Consider the following 18,775-nt stretch of genomic DNA (forward strand, 5'->3'; position numbering starts at 1 on the left):
AAAGAACACAAAGCATTTCAATTTCGACCTTTTGTCTTTTCGACCTTATGTCCTATCGACCTTTTGTTCTTTCGATATTTTGTCTTCTTGACGTTTGACCATTTCGTACTATTGGCATTTCGACGTTTCATCCTTTCGACCTTTTGTCATTCAACTTTTCGTCTTTCGACCTTTTGTCTTTTCGACATTTTGGTCTTCGGCCTTTGCCGTAAACCGGTTATTCTAAGGATAAATACGCTTGCAGTGACGCGAATAATTTGCGACGAAAGGTCGAAAAACAAAACGTCGCAAAAGTGCTAAAGGCCGGAAACCGTCATGACGGAGGGACAAAATGTCAAAGAGTAAAAAACAAAAGTTCGAAAGGCTATTTCCGAAGAAGAGAGAATTCATACGATTGCCGTTGGCGTTTCGACGTATTGTCCTTCGACCTTTTGTCGCTAAAACTGACGCAAAATCTTGAAAAATCGTTCCATTGAAGGGTTCATTTCACACCACTTCTCCCCATACAAACGCTTCTCCCTCATCGCCGGAAGGAAAAATGTCAGCAATGTCTGCGCCTCTACCCATGTCGTCCTCCGTCGTCGTCGTGATAGTTTATGATGGAATAGGGAATGCCTTGTTTGCTTCTTTTCGAGCAAATCGGAAACACTTCCTCCTGGAGAGGTCTAGAAGCGTTACGACGGATTTAAAGCAGACCGATTAAACTGAAAATCGACTGTTAAAGTACGATAACGATTTCTTTCTAGTCTAGTCTAGTCTAGTCCAGTCTAGTCTAGTCAAGTCTAGTCCTAGTCTAGTCTAGTCCTAGTCTAGTCTAGTCCTAGTCTAGTCCTAGTCTAGTCCTAGTCTAGTCCTAGTCTAGTCCTAGTCTAGTCCTAGTCTAGTCCTAGTCTAGTCCTAGTCTAGTCCTACTCTAGTCCTAATCTAGTCCTAGTCTAGTCCTAGTCTAGTCTAGTCCTAGTATAGTCTAGTCTTAGTCTAGTCTAGTCCTAGTCTAGTCTAGTCCTAGTCTAGTCTAGTCCTAGTCTAGTCTAGTCCTAGTCTAGTCTAATCTAGTCCTAGTCTAGTCTTTTCCTAGTTTAGTCTAGTCCTAGTCTAGTCCTAGTCTAGTCCTAGTCTAGTCCTAGTCTAGTCCTAGTCTAGTCCTAGTCTAGTCCTAGTCTAGTCCTAGTCTAGTCCTAGTCTAGTCCTAGTCTAGTCCTAGTCTAGTCCTAGTCTAGTCCTAGTCTAGTCCTAGTCTAGTCCTAGTCTAGTCCTAGTCTAGTCCTAGTCTAGTCCTAGTCTAGTCCTAGTCTAGTCCTAGTCTAGTCCTAGTCTAGTCCTAGTCTAGTCCTAGTAGTCTAGTCCTAGTCTAGTCCTAGTCTAGTCCTAGTCTAGTCCTAGTCTAGTCCTAGTCTAGTCCTAGTCTAGTCCTAGTCTAGTCCTAGTCTAGTCCTAGTCTAGTCCTAGTCTAGTCCTAGTCTAGTCCTAGTCTCGTCTAGTCCTAGTATAGTCTAGTCCTAGTCTAGTCTAGTCCTAGTCTAGTCTAGTCCTAATCTAGTCTAGTCCTAGTGTAGTCTAGTCCTAGTGTAGTCTAGTCCTAGTGTAGTCTAGTCTAGTCCTTGTCTAGTATTGTCCTTGTCTAGTCCTAGTCTAGTGCTAGTCTAGTCTAGTCCTAGTCTAGTCTAGTCCTAGTCTAGCCTAATGCTTGCAGTACATCAAAGATGTATTACAAGCATTGAAGCGGTCAGGCCCAGGTGCAAATATATCTTTTCAATGTTATTACAAAAATTTCGCAAAGCATTCTCGTCGTGTTAATCCCCTGCTGAAAAGAGTGGCAATTTATTACTGACTGTCAAATTTCGCTACCTTTCCAACGCCCTGCTTTGGGATCAACCATAACCTTTCCACGAATGGTAACCATGAGGCAGGATCTCATAGTTACTTTATGAGCTCGGACGGCTGCCATCAGTCACCGAAGGAAACGAGAAAATGGCAATCATCCATTGACGTCGTCATCCTTTTCACCAAAACAACATCGGATAGGCATGTTGGCATGGATGGAGGATAGGCTCCAATGCCCAAGGGAAATTAATGGGGACAACGACAGATAGATAGAAATTATGAACTCTACTGCAAGAGAACTACACAGAAAAAAATCGTTGGTAAATTCGGCGGGATATTACACGTAGAAAAATAATTGTTAGAAGTGGTGTAAATTTACCTTATATGGCGTGTAATATTGCACAACTGAAGTGAAAATTTCCGCGAAATATCGTGTAATAGAGTTCATGGAGGATTACGTGATAAATAGCGAAAATTTACACAACAGTGAATGAACTTCACATGACACATTATTTTTACGTGTTCTAACAATTACCACAGACTTACAGTTTACACTTGGAATCATTGCTGTTAATTACTTAATTCACAATTTTCAAGCAGCTGATGCAAATTTACAGCGACTTATGTAGGTTCCTACTTCACAGTAAGGATTATTCCACACTGAAAAAAATATTCACGTAAACTTCATCTAGCATGCAAGGAATGCTAGATTACGTGCAAAATTACATTATACGTTATGTAAGCTAACATCAGCTTCTTGTAAATTTTCGCGAAATATCGCGTAATCGGTTGGTGTTTTGATGGATTACGCGACATAAACCAGAAATCAACACTACCGTGGTTAAATTTTACACGATACGTAATGTAATTCTACGCTCAATCAGGCATTCTATTTATGTGCATGAATTTTCACCTAATTTTACAAGAAAATGTTTATCTGTGCAGTACTATTGCAATTTCCCCTTAGGAACTTCGAGCTTCCACTGAATTCTGACGTTATTATGATCAATGAGGAATCCCAAGATATCTAACAAAGGTGGGAACTCGTATCAAATCACAAATACACTAGGTTTCGCCGTTTCGCCAGAGAAACGTTACAAAAAAACACCGGAACCGACAAATTCACATCGCATAAACGCATTACCGACGAAACGCCCAACGAAACAAAAAAAAATCGATCAGTCACATTTGGCTAGGCGTTAGTGATGCAGTCCCATGACAAGCGTCACATGTTTTCCACACCCAAACACTTGTTGTCACACACGTCTATTAATAAATCAACAGGCCTGACTAGCAGCCGCGTAGCAGCAGCATGCCGTTGTTGACGTGTTGTGTGTGTGACGAACGGGCCCGGAATGCGATTCCGATGAAAACCCGGCGGAAATTGGCGACGATTTTTTGCTGCGAACCTGACATTAGTTTTTATTTTCTTACTATCCTTCAATTGAGTGAGGAATGGAAACCGGAGATTGTCCTTTTGAGGTCCAATTGGAAGTGTTGCCAGGTTGATCAATAGTTTATGGACCTTCATTCTAACAAATATCAAAAGAAAACCCGGCTTTTATACTGTTACGATACCTTAAATGTTCATATACGATATACAATATGGTTAAAAACCATGCCTCGAAAAAAATACTATAAAATACAATACATTGTATTGTGGTTACCATACAAAAGATAATACAAACATGATAGAGCGTATGGTTATGTACCATACAATATATGGTAAATCAACATTTTATAATATATAGGTTTTAAAGTATCGTAACAACACAAAAATCGTTGTTTTCTTGAACAAATCTGATACACAAACCATATATTTTATTGTTTGGTATTTTTTTAACTTTTTATACAAAAGAATCAATTGTTGGAAAACCATACAATAACAGTAGAATTGAATGTTGGAAATATAATGTATACAAGTACTATTACTACTATTACGAGTAGGTTGTATTGCTGTTTATCTTGTATGATATTTACAATCCACTGTAACTGCAATGGTACAATACCATTTACTGTTTTTCCATTGGACTTTTTCCATTCCAACTTGACTCATACGACCTCCGTTCCCCCATCAGTGAATCATTTTTCGTTTTTACAATCGCCTTTCCACCAGGAACGACGAGGAGGCATCAAAGTAAAGGCCATTTCGCCTGTTGGCCTACTGCTTGACCATCGTCGCCCCGCGACATTTATTACCCTTTTCCTTGTCCCGAGGGAATAGTCTTTGGTTGAATCGCCCACTACCTCCTCCTACCAACCTCCTCGTGCTGTATTCTTCTTGTCAATAAGAAAGCATGATCATAAAGGTTCGAATTGAGGTAATTGGAGTGAAATGAACATGCTTCGGTGGCGCTATCTCTTCATTTCATAGTAGCCGTTTAAGTTATTTTAATAATCCATTATGACGATAACTATATGATATATCGTGGAGCGTTAATTCACTATACATCGTATGGAACATAATCATAAGTTCTACATTTATTTTATTGTTTTTTCAATTGTTACAATACAATGTATTGGATTTGTATTGCACGTTTCTTTATCATGGAATATAGAGCTACCATTTGGAACACGGTAGCTCTGCTGCATTTTACTTTACTCGCCCCTTCAAGAATATAAACCTATGAAAAGAATCCAACGACGACGACCTAGACACCGACTTCCTCTCAGCGGGCGGATGAAAAACCGAAGCTAGATCTTCCAATTTTCTGTCGACGAGAGAGAGAGAAAGAAAAAAAAACAACTATTCGCCATTCGGTTACAAAAAAAGCATGTGATTGGTAAAATGGGAGAGACTCCGAAAAAATCCAAGGAGAAAATCAAATCCGGAAAGACGAAAGAGCACCTAAATCAACGAATACAATTCGACGATTTCCCGCTAGGAAGGCGTGACCCGCCGTTTCCATTGAATCTTCCATCCCAGGATCTAGTAGGGGGAAGAGCTGAATGAAATGCGTCGTTCAGACATTGGGTTGCCACTAATCTATCACAATGTTTACCTAATAATGATATATTTCAACGAAACAAATCAAGAAAAGTAATTAGCAATTCCCATTATCGTACGCAAAAGTAACAGATTTCGAAAAGAAAAACTGATAAAACAGATTTGGTGAAATCATACCTTCTATCATCCATATGATTCGCGGTATCATATGGAATATAAAAAACTGTTTATAGCATAAATGATTAAAAAAAATTATGGGGAAAATGGCAATTTTGGAGGGAGCGAATCTGTTGTGGTGGTTAAAGCACGTAACTTTCACCCCAAGGACCTTGGATCGAATCCCTCTCCCGACAAACTCACAAAATGTGAGTTCTTCCTTCGAAAGAGAAGTAAAGCCTCGGGGGTTTCTTGATGAACTAGCCTAGCGCAAAAAATGTCATTAATACAGATACCTAAGGAAAAAACGTCATTTTTGAATGATGGTTCAAGAAATCATGCCTGTTATCGTCCATATGATTCACGGTATCTTAAGTTAATCATCCTTATCATGATAACAAGTACAATCAACAAATTATAATCTGTATCGTCATTGAATGATATCGTTTTATTCAGTTTAGCTTTTGATCATCACGATCACGATACACTACCATTGAATAACGATAAATATTATAGTGACCCAAGATTTCCAAATTGATGCGCCCCCTATACGGGTACGCCTCCATGGAAATTACTTCAATATTGCGCCAAATTAAGAATTGATCCAGGGAAACCCCTCCGTGAATTATTTTTGCAAGGAATTTTTTTGTTATTATCGCGAAATGATCCCTTCAGAATGCATATCTGTCCATGTATGTCTTTGAAATTCCTTTGAAGAATATTTCAGGAATTCATTTTTTTTTGGTTCCTTCAAGGATTGCTACAGAAGTAATTCATGTATTTCTTCATGTTTTTTTTCTCAAATATTTTTGAAGAAATTCCTCCTGGAATACTATCAGATTTCCACCCGGCATATTCCTTTGGGATTCCTCTAGAAATTCTTCTAGCAATTACTCCAGGGATTTCTGCAGGAATTCATCCAGCAGTTTCTTCAAAAGAAGCAATTCCAACAGTTTTTTACGGGGATTCGGACATTTTTAGTGATGCTTTTCAATATTCCTCTAGGGTTTTCCATTAAAAATTAAGAAAACTATTGTTGGAATTTCGCCAGAGGTTTCATTATGTATTACTCCACATATTCAGGTACTTTCTCGTGCAATTATTAAGAAATTCCTCTAGAAAATTTCAATTTTTCTGGACGTTCCTCCAGGGGTTTATCCAGAAATTTCTCCAGGTTCACATTTAGACGTTTCTTACAGATTTAGATGGACTTCTTACAGATTTTTTCCGACAATGCTACGAGAATTTCTCAGAATATTATCTCTGCAATGTTTTGCAGAAACTGCTCCAGAATCTAGTCATAAGCATTAATCAAGAAGTTATTCTCAAAAAATACGAATACCTGCAGAAAGTTCTCTAGTTCTACCACGTATTCTTTCGAAGATTTCTTCAAAAAAAAATTTTTTTCAGAAATTTCTTCATTGATACTCTGATGAATTCCTCCAGGTTTTTTTTTTAATTCTGCAGGATTTCCTTCAGAAATTTCTCTAGTACTTTAGGAATTTTTGTATACTTCTCCCTTCAGTAGTTGCATAAGATAATCTTCTAAGAATTCCTCCAGAGGTATCACTAGGAAGAAGCCTTTAGTAAAACCTCCAGCGATCCCTCAGACATTTATTCAGGAAATCCTTTACGAATTTCTCCACGAATCGCTTCAGAATTCATCCAGGAATTCCTCCAAAGATAGCGTAAAAAATTGCTTCAATAATGGTTGTCCAGGAATTCCTTCCGAAAATTTTCAAGAATTTCTTCTGGGAGTCTCCTAAGGTAACACCAAGATATTCCTTCAGACAATCATCCTCCAGGAATTCTCTTAAAATTCCAAAAGAAATTTCCTAAAACTCCTTAAGGAATTCTTTGAATTCTTCCAGTCTTTTTTGAACAAAAATCCCTGGAGGAATATCTGAAAAAAAAAATCTTGCAAAAATCACTGAAGGAATCCCAGGACATATTTCTGACGAAACCGCAGAAGCAATTACCGAAAAGTTTTCTTGTAGGTCATTCTGCAGGAATTCCTGTAGGATTTTCAAAGATTTTTAATATCTGAAAAAAAAATCTATGGATGGACTTTCGAAGAAATCATTAGTTGACATTCCTGGAGCAATCCCTTCAATTCCCTGAAGAAGACTCTGGAGATATTTGTGAAGAAATTTCAGAAGAAATCCGAGCAGGAATTTCTGGAATTAACGCTGAAGGAATTTCTGAAGAAATTTCCAGTAGAATCCATGTAAAAATCTCAGAAGTTTCCTTTTATGAATCTCTGGAGGAATACCTGAAGTAGTGTCAGGAAAATTATTGAAAGAATCCTAGGATGAATTTCTGGAAATCTTCTCAGAGGAAAACTTGGAGAAACTCCTAGGTATCTCGTTTTTTTACTGGAATTCCTAGAAATATCTGCTTCCGAAAATTAATAGAAAAACTCCTGGAGAAATCCTTTGTTAGGTGTCTGGAAGTATTTCGGAAAATATTCTTGCAGCGATCTGTGGACATTTTTCAGAAAGAATTCCTGGAGACACGTCCATATAAGCAGCTGTAAAGATCCCAAGAAAAACTTTTTTCTAGAGGAATTCCTGTAGCAATGACCAGGAATTGTTTCTGAATTACTGGTGGAATTGTTTAAGTGCTGTACAAGTTTCTGAAGGAATCTCTGTGTTGGGGTTCTTCACTAAATCTGGATAGCAAACTCAAATTTGTCGTTGGTGGTAAGCTTCAAGCTGAAATAGGGTTTATTAGTGTAATTCATTTTTACAATTTTGTGGCTGTACATACATTTTAGTGAACCGACAATTTCTGAGCGGAGAGTGATTGGATCGGCAAGTCTGCACGCGATAGCGATTCAGAATTCAAACTGTAGAATGCGTACAGAACTTTAGGTGTAAGGTAGAATTAAGTAGAATATCAAATTTAGATTAGGTAGAATAGTATTTTGTCTAGCTTAATAAATTCCTAGAACAATCCGAACTGAGTTCAACTGCATGACTTTCAATTTTTCATCACATCTTCTTTCTGTCAGTTTGATGACGTGTCTCGGGCAGCTGTCGGTCGACCGATGACACGACATACTCAGCGGTGTCGGCGTAACGAGGGACCCCGTCGTAACAATCCCCCACCCGTGAAGCTTGGTGAGAATCAGGAACTCCTTGAAACCTTGAACTTGCTTCACAATTCTTCACGACGTCCAAAACAGCAATTCTTGCGGCTGATCTTCGTAGGGTCCCAGATGACGTTCCAACCAGCGCTTGACGAACCCGGCCGTCCCGTCCCGGGAACACTTGCTCAATCCTTCCTCGAATCCACTGGTTCCTCGCCGTTCCACCAGCCACCAGTACCAGGTCGCCAACTTCTAGATCTTTGGTTTCTTCGAACCACTTGGTTCGTCGAGTAATTACGGGGAGGTACTCTTTTAGCCATCTAGCCCAGAACTGATCGGAGATGAATTGGGCTAGTTTCCAGCTACTACGAAGAGTTGTTCGTTGATCCACGGGTTCTGTAGGTAGGAGTTTTTCTCCGTTGGAACTGCCAAGTATAAAGTGGTTGGGTGTCAACGCCTCTTCATCAGCAGATTCCAATGGGATGTAGGTGAGTGGCCTAGAGTTTACCATGGCCTCTGCTTCGTAGAGAATCGTCTCCATGGTCTCATCATCTGGTTTGCGGGGTGCTTCCAGCATCGCTCCAATCGCCACTTTCACCGAGCGGACGAGCCTCTCCCATGCTCCACCCATATGAGGAGTGGATGGGGGAATGAACTTCCAGCTCGTCTGAGCACTCGTGAATGTTAGTGCTAGAGCTCGGGTTTTGGCTTCGATCTCTGCTTTCAACTCGTTACCCGCCCCTTGAAAGCAGGTTGCGTTGTCCGTCCAGAATTCTCTTGGTGGTCCGCGCCGTGCGACAAAGCGTCGTACTGCCATAATACAGGATTCGGTACTCAGCGAATGGACAACTTCTAAGTGCACGGCTCTAATTGTCAAGCAGGTGAAGAGGGCCACCCATCGCTTCGCATTGCTTCTGCCCACCTTGACAAGCACCGGTCCGAAGTAGTCGAGCCCAACAAATGTAAAGGGTCGGACAAATGATGCCAGTCGCATCTCTGGTAGTGGTGCCATGGCTGGGGTTTTTGGCGAAACCTTTGTCACTCGACACCACATGCAATTTTTCGCAACTTTTTGCACAAGTGCTCTGAGGTTGGCGATTTCAAATCTTTGTCGTAGCTCGTTAACAATGGTTTCTCGGTTAGCGTGGCGAAAGTGACGATGATACCAGTCTACAATAAGAACAGTTAGTGGATGACGATGGGGGAGGATTGCCGGGAACTTAGCTTCCGTCGGTGCGTATGGTGCAGCACCTATTCGGCCTCGCATACGAAGAATCCCATTGTTGTCCAGGAAAGGCCAGGTACGGTATATTGGACTAGACTTCTTGACAATACGGTGTCGATCATCCGGTGAACCTTGGGACTTGGAAAGTACAGCAATCTCGTTGGGGTACGCCTCGAACTGAGCCAAACTCCATAAAGCACGTTCAGCTCGCTGCAGCTCGTCCTGATGCAGCCCGCCGAGTTCTAATTGTTGACCAAACTTCTTCCGGCGAAGGTTGTCGATGTAGCGCAGAACATACGCGGTGGCTCGGTGTAATCTAGTCCACGAACTGAACCGTGAGATGTCGATCGGTGGAGCAAAGTGGCCTAGTTGGAAATGTGCAGAACGAAGCTCTTCGCTGGTATCTGGTAGTGGTCGCTCCTCGGGCCACTGTTCTTCGGATTTGTGTAGGAATTCTACGCCTTCAAACCATGGGTTATCCATGCTCAATTGCGGACCGTTCTTCCATTTGGTTGCCAGATCCGCGACGTTGATTTTTGAAGGTATCCATCTCCAGTCTTGCGGATCGGTCGCCATCAGGATTTCACCCACACGAACGGAGACGAATTGGTGATATCGACGATGATTTTTGGATCGAATCCAGGCGAGGCACACACCGGCATCACTCCAAATGATTTGGCGAGCGATAGGAAAGGTGTGCTGATCCTTTATAGTATTCAGCATACGCGTACCAAGTACAGCAGCCTTCAATTCGAGCCTGGGAATCGATATCGTCTTGAGTGGAGCAACTTTGGTCTTGGAGCTGACGAATGCTACTTGCACAGTTTCCCCTACTTCCAAACGAAAATACGCCACACAGGAGTACGCTGCTTCGCTGGCATCAACGAAGATGTGTAGTTGTAGGGTTTCAAAGTTGGCCGGAAATGGAGAATGAAAATAACAGCGCGGTATGCGCAGGGTGCCTAGTTCAGCGAACAGGCTGGTCCATTGTCGCCATCGCACGTAGAGATCTTCCGTAATCTTCTCATCCCACTGGGTTCCTCTGGCCCAAATATCTTGAATCAAGATCTTTCCGTGGATTAGGAAGAACGAAATAAAACCCAGAGGGTCGAACAGACTCATTACAACTTTGAGCACTTCTCTCTTAGTTGGTACGTATTCGTCCACCAGAATCTTCGAGAGATCATCTCGCAGTGCGACGGAATAAACGAAAACGTCCTCTTTCGGAAGCCATTTCATACCGAGCACGGATTCAGTCTTCTCGCCTCGCTGCAGGGATAGCATCTTTGTTGATTCCTCCGGAAGTTCTCCAATGCCGTGTAGTACATCTGCTTCATTGGACAAGAAGTGACGCAGCGTGAATCCTCCCTGGGAATGCACAATTTTAACTTCGTTGATCACCTCTATCGCTTCTCGGGTCGTCTTGAAGCTATCCAAATAATCATCCACGTAGTGGTTATTTGTGATGGCTGCAGCTGCTCGTGGAAATTCCTTGGCATGCTCTTGAGCGTTCAAGTTCTTCACGTGTTGTGCCGAAGCAGGTGAGCAGGTGGCGCCGAATGTAGCTACGTCCATCACATAAATTTGAGGGGGATCTGTTGGGTGATTGCGGAACACGAAACGTTGAGATTGACAATCTGGAGAGCGTATTTAAATTTGGTGGAACATCTCCATTAGGTCACCACACACTGCTACCGGAAACTGACGAAATTGGCATAAAACTTGAGGAAGTGGAGTTAGGAGATCAGGCCCTTTGAGAAGTCTCGAGTTGAAAGACACTCCATCCACTTTTGCTGCTGCGTCCCAAATCAACCTAACTTTCCCGGGCTTTTTGGGGTTGGTAACGATGCCAAGTGGTAGGTACCACACACGATCTGTCTCTACAGAGGTGAGCTCGTCCAGTTTGGCCTTATGCGCATACCCTTTCCTCTCGTAGTCGGCGACCTGTGCACGCACCTTCTCGCCCAGTTCTGGTTCACGTTCGAATCTTCGCTCGAGGGCCACCATACGGCGCACTGCCATCGGATAACTGTCAGGGAAATTCGGGTTATCTGTGCTCCATAGTAATCCGGTTTCGTATCGATTTTCGGATGCAATACGCCGAGTGGTGCTCTTCAGCAACAGTCGAGCGCGCTTTTCGTCTTCTGGTTCCAGCACGTCGACCGGTGCAATAATGCCTGCGTTCTCCAATGCGAAGAAGTCTCGTAGTTGTTCGTTCATCTCGTTGTCAGGATTGGACACCGTGCCAGCATGGAAATTTACGACTCCTGCAGTCGATGTTCGCCCGGGAATACAGCCGTAGATGCTCCATCCCAATCTACATTTTGCGCCAATCGGATCCAGCGGACCTCCTTCGCGAAGCTTCAGTGGCACGCACAGTCGAAGATTGTCCAAACCAATTAGCAATTGAGGCTGAATGAGTTCGTAGTCTTCCAGTGGGAGACCTCTCAGGTGAGGAAAGCGACGCGCAAGATCTTTGTACTTGAGTGTCTGTGAAGGGAGTAACAGGTGACGAACCGTTCGGACATGGTTCAAGTCGAAGCGAGAAGTACTATTTTTGCCGGAGATATCCAGCTTGATATGCCGTGATTTCGACTCCATTCGAGTTACATTCCCGGTCCACTGAAGAGTTAACGGTTCCGTTGGACCATTTACATTTAACTGTTGGGCAACAGACTCTTCCAGCAGAGTATACGAAGACCCCTCGTCAATAAAGGCAAATGTTATTTGCGATGTTTGCCTTCCGTACAACACTACAGGTATCACCCGAAAAAGTGGCCAATTTAGCTCTCCGGAAGACACGTGACTTGCGGAAATGTTCACACGACTAGGGGAAGATGAAGAGAAATGGAGAAGAGTATGGTGCCTATGCCGACACCCTTCAAATTCACAACCGGACCATGATCGACAAGGCCACTTGCCATGACTGTTCAGGCACGTTCTGCATAGCCCCTTTGACTGGACCAGTTTCCAGCGTTCGTCCACACTGGCTGCTTTAAACTGGGCGCACTCGGCCACACGATGCCCGCTACGTCCACATGCTACACATAATTTACCTGGCTGTTTGTAAGTCTTCGCTACTTCCCCTACCGCAGGCCCCGCTGAAGAATCTAGACCGGCTGAGTGGGTATGGATAATACCGGTATTCTTCGGTTTCCGCTTATCTCCTCTGTCAGTGCTGTCGAACTCCGGAAGGTCAAAGGTTACCTCGCTCGCCGCTGTTACGAGTCCCGACATAAATTCGCCAAAGGTTGCCAAATTTGCTGGATGGTGTTTATTTTTGAAGACAGCCCAGTCCAGGCGCATCGAGCCTGGAAGCTTTTCCACTAATTCTTGCATGAGAACCGGGTTTGCGAGATGATTCTGGTGGCCAGCTGCTTTCAAATGGTCCACCAAATTTTGGACTGAGAGTCCGAACTGCATAAGTGTCTCCAGGCGGTCGTGCCGTGGAGCCGGTACTTGATGAATTTTTTGCATCAAGCTCCGTATCAAAAGTTCGGGCCTGCCGTACAAGGTGCGCAGAGTCTGGATAACGTGCTGCACGCTCGATGGCAAAAGCAATCGACTCCTGACCGATTCTAAGGCGTGCCCCTTCAGGCACCGTTGAAGGCGGATCAGATTTTCCGCGTCCGAATAGCCACAGGTAGCTGTTGACTGCTCATAGCAGCTGATGAAGATGGGCCAGTCTTCAGGATTCCCGTTGAAAGTGGGAAGCTCCTTGCCCAATACTTGCCGAGCGGCGATTTGCTGCTGAGAGAGACCACCGGATTGGCCATAACGTTCATTAGATGGGAGTGGTGGTTGTGGCGAAATGGGACCAGCTTGCCCAAGCGTAGGGATTGGAGGGGAACTGTTTGAATGCCGCGTCACGTTATCGCTATCATTTACTGCAGGTAGCGCTTCTACAATCGCCGGTGGGTGCAGCTGCAATGCATCTAGTTTTGCTGCTACCGATGAAACGCCGATCGGAGGATGTTCGTTTACTTCCGCCTGTTCTGCCAACCAGTCCTTAACCTTTTCGTTCGAATCGGGCATTGATCCACTCCTGCTGCTTGTCTGCGCAAGTTGTCGAATGATTTCATTTCGCTTCTCCAAGGATTCTCGTCTTATTTTCTGTTGCATCAACTTCATAGCAGACTCCTCACGCAACTGTTGTTCACGGAGACGTTTTTCTTCTTCCGCAAACTTCTTCTTCTCCTGCAATTGGCGCTCTGATTCTTCCAATTCGCGCCGCTTGAGCTCTTTCTGTTCTTCCAGCTCCTGTTCCTTGAGTTGTCGCTCTTCTTCAATCATCTTCAGCTGCTCTTCGAGAAGTGCAGCCCGAACACTAGAAGTCACACTTTCTGGATTGTTCGTAGGTTTTTTGCTCCTCTTAGATCCAGCTTTCGATCCTTTGACAGAGGCATTAGGTTTCTGTGTTTTCCTATGCACTGCTGACGTCGAAGCTCCCATCGTGGCGATACACCTCTTACAGATGAATTGAACGCCAGCTTCCTTGATCCGTTCGTCAACACCTGCACAGCCGAAATGTTCCCATAGCTGGCAACGACAACACTGCACCATTTCTTCTTCTGCCGCATCCGGACGATCGCATGATTGGCAATTATGTCCTGTGGTATTTGCACGATCGGTCATCTTTCCGCTGCCCCGATATAAAATCTTGAAGTTTGTTGGGGTTCTTCACTAAATCTGGATAGCAAACTCAAATTTGTCGTTGGTGGTAAGCTTCAAGCTGAAATAGGGTTTATTAGTGTAATTCATTTTTACAATTTTGTGGCTGTACATACATTTTAGTGAACCGACAATTTCTGAGCGGAGAGTGATTGGATCGGCAAGTCTGCACGCGATAGCGATTCAGAATTCAAACTGTAGAATGCGTACAGAACTTTAGGTGTAAGGTAGAATTAAGTAGAATATCAAATTTAGATTAGGTAGAATAGTATTTTGTCTAGCTTAATAAATTCCTAGAACAATCCGAACTGAGTTCAACTGCATGACTTTCAATTTTTCATCACATCTTCTTTCTGTCAGTTTGATGACGTGTCTCGGGCAGCTGTCGGTCGACCGATGACACGACATACTCAGCGGTGTCGGCGTAACGAGGGACCCCGTCGTAACACTCTGAAAGATTTTCTGAGGGAACCACTGGGTTAATGCAAGAATATTTGAATAAATTTCCTGAGCAATCCCTGCACAAAACTCTTAAGAAATCCCCTGAAGAAATTCCCGAAGGATTTTCCAAATGAATCCATAGAACAATTTATGAAGTTATCCCTGGCGTAGTTTCAGAAGGATTCCATAGAAATTAACCTAAAAAATATTTGGAGAAATTTTTGAGAGAATATTAGAAGAGAGTCCTGGCGAAATTTCCCAAAGGTTCCCTGAAAAAGTTTCGGAAGAAACAAATAGAGGAGTTTCTGGAAAAAAAACATCTTGGTAGATTTTAGGAACTTATTAAGCGGAGTCCATGAAGCAAAGATGAAGATTTCTTCAAGAAATCCTTGGACAGACTTATTGAGAAATCTTTGATGTTTAACTCCTGTAAGAATTTCTTTAGAACTTTGGAAAAATTGTGAAAGATTTTCTAAAAAAAATTCTATGATGAAGGATTCTCATAGGATTTCTTTAGAAAATCTGCACTTTTGATGAATTATCCAGAATAATAAAAGACAAAGCATTGCACAATGGGAAAAAATAGGTATAAGTCGCGAATAAATTCAATATCTCTGCTCGGAGTGAATGGATTTGAATGAATTTTTGACACAAACTGTAAAATTCTCTATAGTTTCAGATAAGGAACGTGTCATTCGCCGCACGATGCTGGAAGTCAATGTATTTAGCTCGTTCTACCCCACTCTCTCTCTTTTTCACCTTTTTCGAAAATTTTTTAAGTGCAAAATAAATGTTTTTTTTTAAGTCGTGATTGTGTAAAAACTTCCGTAGTATCGAATGGAGCTGATTTGGCTCACCGCACGGCTTTAAAAATTGAAATATCTTCAAATAACCCCGATATTCCCCATTTCTTTGAAATTTCACATATATCTCCGCCCGGAGTGGAACGCAATCGATAAGAGCAGAACCAACCCTATGTTACATTGCCGATACTATGGAAGTTTTTACACAAATACGAGTTAAATAAGTCATTTATTTTGCCCGCCAGTCGGGAATAGATGAGCATTTTCTCAAAAAGGTGTATGATAGAGAGAGTGGGGTAAAACGAGCTAAATTCACTGATTTCCAGCATCGTGCGGTGAATGACACCCTCCTTATCAGAAACTGTAGAGATTTTTGCAGTTTGTGTCATAAATTCATTCGAATCCATCCACTCCGTGCAGAGATATAGAATTTATTCGCGTTTTATACCTACTTTTTCCCACTGTGCATTGTTTTACAATAACCATCTACCTAACGGTTACGTAGCAAACGATGTATCGTAAATGGACTGTTTACAATATAATTTATAGGCAGTTATGTATCCTATCAACATTAAAATCTATTCTTCCTGTAGTGTTTCCTGCATGAATTTCTTCAGAGATTCCTTCCGGAATTCCTCTGGGGATTTCACATTCCTTCGGTATTTTCTCCTGGGATGTCTTAAAAGGATCCTCTAGCGATTGTTCCAGTGTGTTTTTTTTAAGGATTCCTTCCAGAATTTCTCCAAGGATTCCCATAGGAATTTCACCAGAGAACCTTCAGAGATTTCTCCACATATTCCTTCAAGAATTCCGCTAGAAATCCGCTAATAATTTTATCTGAAATTTCTTCCATGAACTCATCCGTTTACCAGAGACTTTTCAAAAAGTAATTGACATTTATTCCTTTAGTTTTTTTTCAGCGATTCCTACAGAAATTCTTCCAGGAATTCTAAAGAGAGCTCTGCTAGGATTTCTCAATTCATGGGATTTCTTCCTTAATTCCTCATGGGATATCTTCACTGATTCTTCAGCCATTCCTCCAAGTATTCCACCAAGAATTCCTTCTGTAATTCCTTCAAGAACAATTCCAGGGAAGTGTAGAATTAGCTCGTAAATTTAAATACACGGAAATAAATAATAAAATAAAAAACAACTCCAGCGATTATTTCAAGAATTCCTCCAAGGATTGATTCCTTCAGGAATTTCTCCTGGAATTGTTTCAGGAACTTGTCCAGGAAATAATCCAGGGCTTCCTCCAAGACAAGGATTTCCTTAGGAATTCCTCCTGGGATTTCTTCAGCAATTTCTCCATGGATTTCTTCAGAAACGGCTACAGGAGTTCCTTCACGAACTTTTCTTAAGATTCCTTCAGATTTTCTTTCAAAGATTTCTTCAGAACTTCTTCCAGGAATTTCTTCAGAAACTCCTCCTGGGATTCTCTTAGGAATTCCTCCTGGGATTCCCTTAGGATATCCTCCTGGGATTTCTCCAGGGATTCTTTAGAAACGGCTACAGGAGTTCCTCCACGAACTTTTCTCAGGATTCCTTCATGGTTTCTGCAAAAAATCTTTCAACGATTTCTTCAGAACTTCTTCCAAGGATTTCTTCAGAAACTCTTCCTGGGATTTCTCCTAGTATTTCTTCAGAAATTTTTCCAGGGATGTCTTCATAAACGGCTACAGAAGTTCCTCCACGAACTTTTCTTAACATTCCTTCAAGATTTCTCCAAAAAATCTTTCAACGATTTTTTCAGAACTTCTTCCAAAGATTTCTTCAGAAACTCCCCCTGGGATTCCCGCAGGAATTCCTCCAGGGATTTCTCCAGAAATTTCTCCATGGATTTCTTTAGAAACGACTACAGGAGTTCCTCCATGAACTTTCCTTAAGGTTCCTTCATGTTTTCTCCAAAAACCTTTTCAACGATTTCTTCAGAACTTCTCCCAAGGCTTTCTTCAGAAACTCCTCCTAGAATTCCCTCAGGAATTCCTCCTCGTGTTTCTCCAGAAATTTCTCCATGGATTTCTTCAGAAACGACTACAAGAGTCCCTCCACGAACTTTTCTTAAGATTCCTTCAGGTTTTCTTCAAACAATCTTTCTACGATTTCCTCAGAACTTTTCCCAATGATTTCTTCAGAAACTCTTCCTGGGATTCCTTCAGGAATTCCTCCTGGGTTTTCTCCAGAAATTTCTCCATGGATTTCTTCAGAAACGGCTACAGGAGTTCCTCCACGAACTTTTCTTAAGATTCCTTCAGGATTTCTCCAAAAATTCTTTCAACGATTTCTTCAGAACTTCTTCCAAAGATTTCTTCAGAAACTCCTCCTAGAATTCCCTCAGGAATTTCTCCTGGTGTTTCTCCAGAAATTCCTAAATGGACTTCTTCAGAAACGGCTACAGGAGTTCCTCCACGAACTTTAAGATTCCTTCAGGTTTTCTCCAAAAATCCAGTCAACGATTTCTTCAAAACTTCTTCCAAGGATTTCTTCAGAAACTCCTCCTGGGATTGCCTCAGGAATTCCTCCTGGGGTTTCTCCAGAAATTTCTCCGCGGATTTCTTCAGAAATGGCTTTAGGAGTTCCTCCACGAACTTTTCTTAAGATTCCTTCAGGTTTTCTTCAAAAATTCTTTCAACAATTTCTCTAGAACTTCTTCCAAGGATTTCTTCAGAAACTCCTCCTGGGATTCCCTCAGGAACTCCTTTTGGGGTTTCTCCAGAAATTCCTCCATGGATTTCTTCAGAAACGGCTACAGGAGTTCCTCCACGAACTTTTCTTGAGATTTCTTCAGGTTTTCTCCAAAAATTCTTTCAACGATTTTTTCAGAACTTCTTCCAAAAATTTCTTCGAAAACTCCTCCTGGAATTCCTTCAGGAATTCCTCCTGGGGTTTCTCCAGGAGTTTCTCCATGAATTTCTTTAGAAACGGCCACAGGAGTTTCTCCACGAACTTTTCTTAAGATTTCTTCAGGATTTCTCCAAAAATTCTTTAAACGATTTCCTCAGAACTTTTCCCAATGATTTCTTCAGAAACTCTTCCTGGGATTCTTTCAGAAATTCCTCCTGGGTTTTCTCCAGAAATTTCTCCATGGATTTCTTCAGAAACGGCTACAGGAGTTCCTCCACGAGCTTTTCTTAAAATTTCTTCAGGATTTCTCCAAAAATTATTTAAACGATTTCCTCAGAACTTTTCCCAATGATTTCTTCAGAAACTCTTCCTGGGATTCTTTCAGAAATTCCTCCTGGGTTTTCTCCAGAAATTTCTCCATGGATTTCTTCAGAAACGGCCACAGGAGTTCCTCCACGAACTTTTCTTAAGATTCCTTCAGGTTTTCTTCAAAAATTCTTTCAACGATTTCTCTAGAACTTCTTCCAAGGATTTCTTCAGAAACTCCTCCTGGGATTCCCTCAGGAATTCCTCCAGGGGTTTCTCCAGAAATTTATCCATGGATTTCTTCAGTAACGGCTACAGGAGTTCCTCCACGAACTTTTCTTAACATTCCTTCAGGATTTCTCCAAAAAATCTTTCAACGATTTCTTCAGAACATCCTACAAGGATTTCTGCTGAAACTCCTCCTGGTTTTCCATCAGGAACTCCTTTTGGGGTTTCTCCAGAAATTT

At 42.1% G+C, this 18,775-nt stretch overlaps 4 protein-coding genes across 11 annotated transcripts in view; 1 reads left to right on the forward strand and 3 right to left on the reverse strand.

Annotated features, from left to right (window-relative positions):
• LOC109401449 (G protein-activated inward rectifier potassium channel 3) overlaps positions 1 to 18,775 on the reverse strand; it is a 496,540-nt gene that overhangs the window by 149,211 nt on the left and 328,554 nt on the right. The gene's annotated exons all lie outside the window — the stretch shown is intronic.
• LOC109401451 (serine/threonine-protein phosphatase 2B catalytic subunit 3) overlaps positions 1 to 18,775 on the forward strand; it is a 245,079-nt gene that overhangs the window by 51,328 nt on the left and 174,976 nt on the right. The gene's annotated exons all lie outside the window — the stretch shown is intronic.
• On the reverse strand, positions 805 to 10,818 carry LOC134292164 (uncharacterized). Its single transcript, XM_062861019.1, has 2 exons — positions 7,697 to 10,818; positions 805 to 7,641 (listed from the first exon to the last, which is right to left on the reverse strand). The coding sequence occupies exon 1, from the start codon at positions 10,816 to 10,818 to the stop codon at positions 7,921 to 7,923; it is 2,898 nt and encodes a 965-aa protein (XP_062717003.1). The 3' UTR covers positions 805 to 7,641; positions 7,697 to 7,920.
• On the reverse strand, positions 10,894 to 14,854 carry LOC134292163 (uncharacterized). The gene is made up of 2 exons (XM_062861018.1): positions 14,031 to 14,854; positions 10,894 to 13,975 (listed from the first exon to the last, which is right to left on the reverse strand). The coding sequence occupies exon 2, from the start codon at positions 13,876 to 13,878 to the stop codon at positions 10,894 to 10,896; it is 2,985 nt and encodes a 994-aa protein (XP_062717002.1). The 5' UTR covers positions 13,879 to 13,975; positions 14,031 to 14,854.

This window comes from Aedes albopictus, chromosome 3 (genome assembly GCF_035046485.1).
Source record: "Aedes albopictus strain Foshan chromosome 3, AalbF5, whole genome shotgun sequence".
NCBI lineage: Eukaryota > Metazoa > Arthropoda > Insecta > Diptera > Culicidae > Aedes > Aedes albopictus.